This window comes from Camelus dromedarius, chromosome 7, assembly GCF_036321535.1.
Source record: "Camelus dromedarius isolate mCamDro1 chromosome 7, mCamDro1.pat, whole genome shotgun sequence".
NCBI lineage: Eukaryota > Metazoa > Chordata > Mammalia > Artiodactyla > Camelidae > Camelus > Camelus dromedarius.
Genome location: NC_087442.1, coordinates 61,956,920 through 61,967,807, shown reverse-complemented (window position 1 = coordinate 61,967,807; position 10,888 = coordinate 61,956,920). Strand labels below are relative to the sequence as shown.

General features: G+C 35.4%; 1 protein-coding gene across 1 annotated transcript in view; it reads right to left on the bottom strand.

Moving 5' to 3' along the window:
• Positions 1–627: 627 nt before the first annotated feature.
• Positions 628–10,888, bottom strand: part of LOC105088746 (sterile alpha motif domain-containing protein 9) — a 34,683-nt gene continuing 24,422 nt past the window's right edge. The window contains exon 4 of the mRNA XM_010979674.3: positions 628–6,148. Within this exon, the coding sequence (XP_010977976.2) occupies positions 1,410–6,140 (4,731 nt within the window). The 5' untranslated portion in view covers positions 6,141–6,148 and the 3' untranslated portion in view covers positions 628–1,409. The remainder of the gene's footprint in view (positions 6,149–10,888) is intronic.

The following is a 10,888-nucleotide window of genomic DNA, read 5'->3' as shown; positions in this document are numbered from 1 at the left end:
GTTCAAATAAAACGCTATTTATAAAAAGTAAAAGACAGGCTGGATTTGGCCCACAAGCTGTAGTTTGTCTACTGCTGCATTGAGGGAGGGTTTCTGAAAAGGTTCTTTTGGCAAAAGTTCTCCCAACCACCATAAGAATTTCATCTTGAACCAAGACAGAAGGGGAGCTTCAAGAGGACCATGTGGGGTGCTCCATGTGTCCTCTTGATTTTATGGGGAATGTTGTTCCCAAGACTGGAAATGAGCTGCACTCCTATGAATGGTAGAACAAATATCCATGAGTGTTTCTCATGCACCCAAGGTAGGTCATGGGGGAGACAGCAACTGCCTAAGCTGGTTTAATTTGAGTTCAAAAGGATCACCTGGGAAGGCAAGAGGACTACAACAGAGACTGTTCTCTGTAGAGTAGAATGAAACCTGAATGAAGCAGGGTGGGAAGTGGCCTCAGAGAAACACTAATTGGACATTATATCTATAAACTGAGACTGTATTTGAATAGAGGATTTTTTTTTTTAAACCAAAAGTGTGCTGACAGGTTCTGAAGCTGAACTTTCATGTAGGAGCAGAGGAAAAACTTTCTCCAGTGAAAAAAATCAAATGGGACTGTAAAGACAAAAATAAACAGCATTTTTGTTTGTTTTGCAAGTATTTTATAACAGAAAACTTTAAAAGCACAGTCCAAAGGAGACAGAAGAGTATGATGAAGTCCCGTGTACTCATAATGCATCCACTGTTAACTCTGGTCCAATCTTGTTGCAGCTACTCTCCTTTCACCATCCCTATACCCTATACACGAAGTTACACTGAAGCATATGCAGTGTCTGTATTTCCTTTAAATTGGAAGATCCAGAGGCTTGATCAGATTCAGGCTCAGTTATTTGGCAAGACTATCTCGTGGGTGATGTGCACACTCCTACAGCACTTCTACGCCTGTAATGTCTGGTTCTCTTTCTGCAGTGTTAACACTGATCAGGATTTAGGACAGTCTGATTCATCTGTATAGTTCTTTATCAACTTTTTGTCAGTCTTAGCAACCATTGATGATTTCCCATATCCATCATTTTATTAGGGAAAATTACATTTTGATGACCTTTTACTAGTTGTGCTTGTTCAATGCCTAGGTTATATATATACCTGCTAGACTACTGGGATCCCCTGGATTGGGACTCTTTAGTCTTCTCACAAGAGTCCATTTTATTCATTAGTCTTGGAATTTTGGTGTATTTTTGTTGTTTCTAGGTCTGTGTGAGACTCATAACATGCTTAAGAGGAAATATAAACATTGTATACCCAGGGCTGAAAAGCCAGAGTCTGTATCTATAAATCTGCCAATTTAAAGTATAGATCTTGGAACTAAAAGAAGTTAAGTGCTATTGCATCCACATTACTGGAGGGAGAAGATCAAACTCTTAAATAATCTCAATGTCATAAGCAAGTGGGCCTCCAATGGAAAATCCCAGGTAAAAAGACACTTTTTCTATGCTTCTGCCACTTCTAAGTTGACCCAAAAAAGCAGGTAAGATGGGTATTGTGATTTTTTCATTGATTCCATATTCTATGTATAAACAATTATTTTCAGCTCGTCCCTTTAACCGAAGCAAAAGTTCTTGGACTTTTTCCTCCTTCCATACATCTCCACTATGCCATAAGGAATTAATATCAGCTGTCTTTCTAAAACATTGATCAATTTTTCCTTTGTGAACAAGTCTGTTCATACTGTTACTTTTCCCAAGAAAGAAATAGGCAATTGGTTGCTTGGTACGATACATATGCTTATACTGCCCCCTGAAGGAATTTTCCAGTGACCGGGCATACTTTTCCATTTGTTTAGAATCTTGATCTAGTTGTTGGTTTTCTGGCCAGAATAAGAGGGAAGCTAGGAAATAAGGTTCTGAGTATCGGTAAGTTGGTCCTATTTGTTGCAAGACTTCTCGAAGCTGATCTTTCAGTTTTTTAATTGGCTTTACTATTTTGGAGGAAGGTTTAATGCAGTAGAGGATGATGTTAGCCAAGATGAAATTTTGCTTTTCCTTTGGCAGGATTTGGACAGTGCATTGCTCAAAGAGTAAAGTGTATTTGTTCACTATATCTTCCATGGTGCTTACAGCAACTTCCTGACTTTTGATAAGATATTCCAAGAGCCCAGAAAACTTGTCTGCTTTTAAAACTTCTAGACTTCTCCGGTACATCTCTACTCGAAGTGGCAAACTAAGCTTTGATCCAAGATCTTTGTTCTGTGATTCTTCTGAGGGACCAAATATATCTGCATACTTCTTAAAATTTACAGCCACCTTTCTCCGAATTTTGGCCTCTTCATTTTGCTTTATGTTGTTCCTGGGTTTTAGAAGGACAAAGTAATCATCAAAAAAATCAAAGGATTTTTTCAAAGAAAGTTGCAAATTAGTTAGATAAGGAATAAAATTCTTGAGGACTAATCTAAATTCACTGTTTGGATCCCCAGGAATATCAGTACTTCCTGATATAAAATTGATCATATCTTTTTTAGACAGTTCATTTTTATTGTTAAAAAAAGGAATGAGCTGGAGAATCTGGATTGTGTAGAGCGCAACTTCTATCTCCCCTTGATAGCCAGCTGTATTGTAAGTATCATACCGCCTCTTTGACTTCTGAGAAAATCTTTCCTTCGCTTCATACTCTCTATCCTCACTTTGCTGTTGAGATTCTTTGAATGCATTTGAGGCATGTACTGCTAAATCCAAAAGAGCATATAGATCACCAGCTGAAATGTTCCCCTTTTTGCCATTATCCTCTATCCACCATCTTATTTTACTTTTGTAGACTTGACCCAGTGTATCTGAGATATAAGAATTGTCAGGTTCTATCTTTTTTGCTTTATTTGCCCAATGTAAAGCACTTTCAAAGTCTTTCTCTTTAATGTAGAAATGTCTTGTCAAGGCTTGGCAAATGAATGCATTTGGGTTGAACCGATGAATACCTTCAAGCAATACCTTTTTAACTGCTACATTCCCTTCATCTTTGTGTAATTCTTCAATGAACGGGGAAAACCAAGTTCCCATTTCACCTTCATGTTCATTGCGCTGTCTTGTGAGCAGCAGTGTTTGCATATCTTCTAAAAATTTGCTTCTTCCTATACCAGTATCATAGAACAAATTTTCCGTTAGCATATCCAGCATAATCTGACTTTTATCCAAGTTATAGGTTATCTTCAGTTCTTCCAATGAGCGAATGGCAATCAGACGGTGAATAATGCGTACTCCACAGTACTTCCCACATTCTACCACATCTGTTTTTATCAGAATTGTAGAGTAGGTGCCCATCTTGTCCTCAAGTTTTTCTGTTCCCCAGAAAGCCTTCTTGTTTGTGATTCCTAAGAACTTTTCACACTGTGATAGTGAAATTGTGGTATCAGGCACATATGAATTAAGAAGAGCCAGAAAAGAAAAGAGCTTTGCTTCCTTGGTGCAAATATTTTGTCCTTTCAGGATATTCCTGACCACCTTTTCTATGTACTTTTTATCAAAATTGGTTTTCATAATCATGAAGGAATAAAAATCTTTAAAGTTTTTATGTTGCTCTTCAATTTCTTTCAATTTAAGCTCAAAAGCTCTCTGTTCTTTGGGAGATAGTTTTTGTACTAAGGCAATACTGTCTGAGACCTTTGCACTTTTTTCAGGATTCTGGGATCTCCTGCAGTTTAGGATGATCACTAGAGGTTTCTCATACCGAATATACTTATTAGCTACAGCTGTTTGAATAGAGGCCTGCAGAAGATAGACATTATCTTGTTCTTCAAAATCATCAACAAGCAGCAGTACAGGTAAGTATTCCTGATTGCTTGTTGACCCGTAGGTGATTAAATTAGTCACTTGTTCTCCAATTTCAGAAAAATCCACTGTCTTGTTTTTCAGCACAGCACATCTGAATTTCCTCCTTAATTCCCAGAGAATATGCATGGCCAAGGTAGTCCCACCACAGCCTGGATGATGATACAAATGAATAATTTTGACACATGTTGGCTTAGAGCAGTCTGCCCAGTTTTGAATCATTGCTTCAAGTTTTTCATATTTATCCCTTTTGACAAAAGGTGAAGAATAGTTTTCAGAAGAAAAGTAGAAGTTCCACCATGATACTTTGCCACCTCTGTAGAAGTCTTCCTCTTTTGTTGCCTTGAATTCAAGAAATTTTTTTCGGTCCTTCTCTAAGAGTGTACCTTCACATTCATTTTCACAGAGAATTTCCAGAGCAGTCATGATATCTTCTTCTTTTTTCAGAAGGACAGTAGATGAACCAATAGATGGCAAAAATCTCTTTGACGATTGAGTCACAGATTTTAGCTTAAGAATAGTTCCATTTATCTCTTCAAGACTTAAAGCAGAAATACACTGGCTTGATAATTCATCTTGCTGTTTTATTAGTCTTGCTTGAAGTAGATCCTTCCATCTCTGACATACGTGTGAATGAACGCAAATACACAATATATTTTCCATTCCTTTCAGATCTTGGTAGAAAGCACAGAAGGTCTCAATGAGGGGGTCCCTTGGGTCTTCGACAGAGGAGAGTAATAGAAATACCACCAAAAACTTCCCTGTTGGCATTATGTCTTCATGTGTAAGAAATGAAATCAGTTTCCGGACTTCAGATGCTTTTTCTCTTTGCCAGGAACTTGGATCTAAGGGTGTGTATCTTTCAGTGTCAAGGTCTAACCTGCCATTGCAGAAAATCCAGCTGAGTTGTTGATAAAGATTCAGACTAGTGATCTTCTCATCTGTGGTCTTTGCCTCCATATACAAACTTGGGGAGTGAAGGTTTGCTACTCGGCTTTCTTTGTAAGCTTTGACCACACCCTTGCTCACAGATTCAGGATCAAACTCTAATACAGCAAACCATTTAATTTCCTTTAGGAAATCTAAGTGTTTTATTTGAGTCGGATGGCATTTATTTGTTACAAGAATGTACCATTCATAGTATGAATTATCTAACAAATCCTGACCTCCCGTCAACAATTTAACAAGCTTTGGTCCCTCACTCTCTTTTTTATGTGTTTTTACTCTGCATTTTTCTTCTGCCTCTTTCCTAGCTTCTCCCAGTCTTTTTAAATCTAATTTAAATGCTTTGAAATCTGCTTTATTTTTCATGATGTCCTTAGAACTGGCCCCATCTCGCACAAAGACTGAGAAGTTTGGACTTTGTTTCCATGTCTCATTGCTACAATTTTGTATTTTAATCTGAAAATACTCATGTTCACATTCAGAATATTTTGGAACAACATCCACTTCAATAACAAATCTGTCAGATGGAGTACTGTTTGGCAGTAAAACTTCTACAAATCTTGGCTCTCGAATGCAATTCTTTGCTTTTTGGACCTGATGGTCTTCAAAATACTGGTGGATCATCAGATTGAAGTGGTCAATGAGGGCTTCCTTGGTGACAGTGGTGACTTCCACACCAACAATTTTTCCATGGGGTTTGTCCAAGACTCCAAAATGAATGGTGCCATTGGTACGTGAATTCATACAAGCTGAAGCAAATCGGAAAACCTCATTGCTAAATTTCATCTTAACATCCTCTTCTGTGGCTGTTTCTCTATTTGTGAAGGCTTTGAATTCATGTACTGGGTCAATGAGATTGAGTGGTCCTGTTTCAGGCTGTAGACTAAAATTCAATTTGTAACGATATGGATCACTGAATTCATCAAAAGGGTATGACACACATGTCAGTTCTATGGATGGCTGCTTTCCCTTTGTGCCATCTATTTCATCTTCTATGTCCTCATTTTTTAGTGACTTAGAAACTTTGGGAACTGTACTCACTGCAGAGTCATTAACCATATCTGATTTCTCTTTATCCTTTTGTTTTTGCTTTGAAGCTTCTCCAACATTTTTATTGGCTTTCCCCCTCTTACATGGGTGAGGGGGATCTCCAGAGGATTTTTCCAGCAACTCTTTGAATAGATGTTCTATTTGGATAGCTGGTCCAAATGTTATGCCCAGATCAACGAGGTCATTTCTAGTTAAGTACTTGAGGTTTGCGCCATTCACATCTTGCGCAGTCAAAATTTCTCTGTGTTTTTGCTCAATTTTATGACTCTCTAACCACCGATTTACATCCTGTATTGTCCAGTCATCTGTATTTTCTGGCAAGTTAAGTTTTGCTGCCATTCTGATACCTGTATATAGAAAAAGAAAAATTATTTAGTATTTTTATAAGTAAATTAAAAAATAATCAGTTAATTTTTCAATAGACAATATATACATGTCTTACAAAATTTTAAAAACTCAAAAGGATATACATGTCATCTAATTATCCTCCTGAGATGAAATTACCATTATCAGTTTCTTCTATATCCTTTCAGAGAAATACTACCAAATACAAATGCAGAAGCACTTTTTTTCTCATTCAAATGGCAACATACTCTAGACACTTCTCTTTGCCTTGCTTTATTCACTAACTGTATGTTCGGAATACTTCCAGTAAATATATATAAAGATTTTCATCCTTCTTAATGGTTGTTTTCTATAATATGCATTAGCTGTATTATTTTAAAATACTCAATTATGCTACAGAAAATAAGAGAAACAAAGAAGGCTCTATGAAACTAAATAGAGAAGGTTGTGTGATATGAGGAAGATATATGAAATGAGGTATAGAAGCAAGTAGTTTGTGAAAAATGTTATGATAGACATAGATAAAGTAAATACTGCATATGAGTGTTAAAAAAACATAGTTAGGAAGAGCTGGAAGGACCAAATAGATATTAAGTATTCACGAGGTACACTTGAAGCACTTTATATTTTTGAAATCTTAGTTGGGTCACCTAATGTTGACACCCATTCTGATCCTTTGTGTCCTCTACTTAAGAAATATAAAAAAATCCAGAGTAGCTTATCAGGCTAGTTGATGAGTTATAACTGTGGGCAGGCATACATGCCCCTCTGCATCTCTCTGATTAGAGCAAGTGTATGTCACTGACCCAGGGTACCTTCTATCTGTTGATCCCCTTGGAGATAGACCTCAACTCTGGTTCTCAAAATTACACAATCAGTGCAGAATGCTGATATTGCAGAGAGGGAGAGACAGGATATATGACCTTGTACAACTCAGGTAATGAGATCCTTTTATCTCTTGTACCTTATCCAAAGTGTGTTACCCATCTCTTTCCCCCTACTTTTTGTTATGTATTTTGATTGATTTAATAAGGCATGTGCCTCAAATATCTTAAGTTGATCTGTGACCCATTCTGATTCATGACTTCTGGGATAACTTGCTGGGTAGTAAACTTGGAGGCTATTATTATATCATGTAAATTTTCATATAACTTTTGATTATAGCTGATTCCTGGGCAGTAACAGATGGCATTTCAATTTGGCATGCAAATTGGCAGACTACTATTTGGAAAATTAATGTCAATTTGGGTTACAGAAATACAGCAGTGGTTAGGAAAAAAACAGAATCAAAATAATAATAGTCAGCTTTAAGTGCAATACAAAAATGGCTTCAAAAATGTGAGCCATTCCAAAAAAAAAAAAAATGTGAGCCATTCCAATGAAACTGTCATGGGAGAAATCAAATTAACAAAGGAGGTAAGCCCCAGGAATTGCGGACAGACCCACTTCCATGAAATAATACACAGGAATATTGCCTACCAGTGGTAAATACAAATTCAAGATTCGGATTTATTTTCCCTTCCAGACATAAAGCTGAGCACTGGTCCAAGGTTAAAGCTCTTATTTTTTGGTTAATAACTTCTGTATGTCTAGAAAGTGAATAAAAAATATACCTTACAGCTATATTAATATAAAACTAGGCAAAGATATGCAAAATTGATGGAGATTTTACTCTCCTACGATACTATGTCATCAGAAACATAGAAAATATACTGCCTTCTAAAAAAAGTGAAGTAGGTGAAGTTTCTTTCAGTAATTTGGCCTATAGATATTAAGAAGCTCAAACTTAAAATAACCTGGGGAGAGGAAAAAGGGTGGAAGTGGGAAATTATTTTAGATGTACTAACTTTTAAAGTAAGCCCCTTTTGTAGGACTATATCAAACTTAAAAACTGTATTAAAGGACACAATGAACAGAATGAAAAGACAACTTATGGGATGAGAGAAAATATTTGCAAATCATGGATCTGATAAGGGGTTAATATCCAGAATATATTAAAAAAAAAACAAAACCTCCAACTCAACAACAAAACAAATAATCCAATTAAAAGTGAGCAAAGGACTTAAACAGACATTTCTCCAAAGAGGATGTACAATGACCAACAGGCATATGAAAAGATGCTCAACATCACTAACCATTACAGAAATGCAAACCTAGCACACAATGACACATCATTTCACATCTACTATAATGACCACTATTTAAAAAAAAAAAATAACAGGTATTAGTGAGGATGTGGAGAAATGGAGGTACCCTTGTGCACTATTGATGGGAATGTAAAATAATACAACCTACACAACCTACCCTAAGAGAATGGTTAAAGGAAATTATCACAAAACAAAATGACAACCTACAGAATGAGAGAAAATATTTTCAAAGGATGAAACTGACAAAGGCTTGATTTCCAGAATATATAAACAGCTCATATGACTTAATAAGAAAAAAACCAAACAACCCAATCTGAACATGGGCAGAAGACCTAAACAAGCAATTCTCCAGTGAAGACATACGAATGACTAATAGGCACATGAAAAAATGCTCAGTGTCACTAATCAGAGAAATGCAAATCAAAACTACAATGAGGTATATCACCTCACACCAGTCGGAATGGCCATCATTCAAAAGTCTACAAATGATAAATTCTGGAGAGGGTGTGGAGAAAAGGGAACTCTCCTACAATGTTGGTGGGAATGCAGTTTGGTGCGGCCATTCTGGAAAACAGTGTGGAGATTCCTCAAAAGACTAAAAATAGACTTACCATTTGACCCAGCAATCCCACTCCTGGGCATATATCCAGAAGGAACCCTACTTCAGGATGACACCTGCATCCCAATGTTCATAGAAGCACAATTTAAAATAGCCAAGACATGGAAATAACCTAAATGTCCATCAACAGATGACTGGATAAAGAAGTTGTGGTATATTTATACAATGGAATACTATTCAGCCATAAAAATGACAACTTAATGCCATTTGCAGCAACATGGATGTCCCTGGAGAATGTTATTCTAAGTGAAATAAGCCAGAAAGAGAAAGAAAAATACCATATGATATCATTCATAAGTGGAATCTAAAAAAAAAGAAGAAGATAAATGAACTTAAATATAAAACAGAAACAAACTCATTGACATAGAATACAAACTTGTTGTTGACGGGGGGAGGAGGGTGGGAAGGGATAGACTGGGAGTTCGAGATTTGTAGATATTGACAGGTATATATAGGATAGATAAACTAGTTTATATTATATAGCACAGGGAAATATATTCAAGATCTTGTAGTAGCTCATGGTGAAAAAGAATATGAAAATGAATATATGTATATTCATGTATGACTGAAAAATTGTGCTGTACACCAGAAATTGACACAACATTGTAAACTGACTATAACACAATAAAAAATAAATAAATAAAGGAAATTATCTAACAAAATAAGAGAAAGAACCTTGGTAAATTAGGAAAAAAAGAACACAGTAAGTAAAAATATTGGTAAATATAATGGACTTCTCTTTGGTTTTCAAAATTATGTTTGGTTTTTGAAGCACTGTCTAATATGGTTATATAAATGAATGTAGTGGAAATATTTAAGATCATTATAAGTGGATAGAGTAAGGGGATATAAAAGGAAGTAAGATTTCTATGCTTCATTCAAATTGGTAAAAAAAAATTGTTGGACTATCATAAGTTATGTAACATCTAGAGCAAACAATAAAAAAGCTATACAAAGTGATACACTCAAAAACACTGTAGATAAAAGTGGAACTGTAAAAAGTTTTCATGTAACCTTCAGGAAGTGAGATATAGAAGAACTCAACACCACCAACCAACAGGTACCAAACCAAATTTATAGAGCACTCCATTCAACAATAGCAGAAAACTTTTCTTTTTAAGTGTCCAAGATAAACCATAACCTAAATGATAGAGCAAATTTCAACAAATTTAAAATAACTGAAATCATACAGAATATGTTTGCAACCACAATGGTATCTTTTTTGGTTTGGTATGGTTTGGTTTGGTTTGGTTTGGTTTTTTAGTGAAGTATAGTCAGTTTACAATGTTGTGTCAATTTCTGGTGTACAGCATAATGTTTCAGTCATACATACACATACATATATTCATTTTCATATGATTTTCATTATAGGTTACTACAAGATCACAATGGAATCTTATTAGGAACTGGTAACAGAAAGATAAGAGGAAATTCACTAAATACTACAGCTACACTTCTAAATAATTCATGGGACAAAGAAAAGTCTCAAGTAAAAATTTTAAAAAATACATAGCAATGAATGGAAATGAAAATATACCAAAATTTATGGGACACAGTTAAAGCAGTATTTTTTAAATTTCTGCAATAAAACCATATATTAGAGGAGAAAAGTCTCAAATTGATAATCTAAGGTCTTACCTCAAAAACTTAGAAAAGCTTGATAAAGAAAAGCAAAATAACTGAAAGCAAGCAGAAGAAAGGAAATAAAAAAGATAAGAGCAGAAATCAAATAAACTGAAAACAGAAAACAATGGAGAAGATCAATGAAACAAAGATCTGCTTCCTGAAAAAATCATTAAAATTGATAAACCTCTGGCAAAACTGACAAAGAATAAAAAAGAGAAGACACAATTTATCAATATCAGAAGTGAAACAGTAGACATCATTTTGAACTCTATAGACATCAAAAGGAGAAGAAGGGAGTAGTATGAATAATTTCAAACACACAAATTTGACAACTCAAATGAAATGGAAAA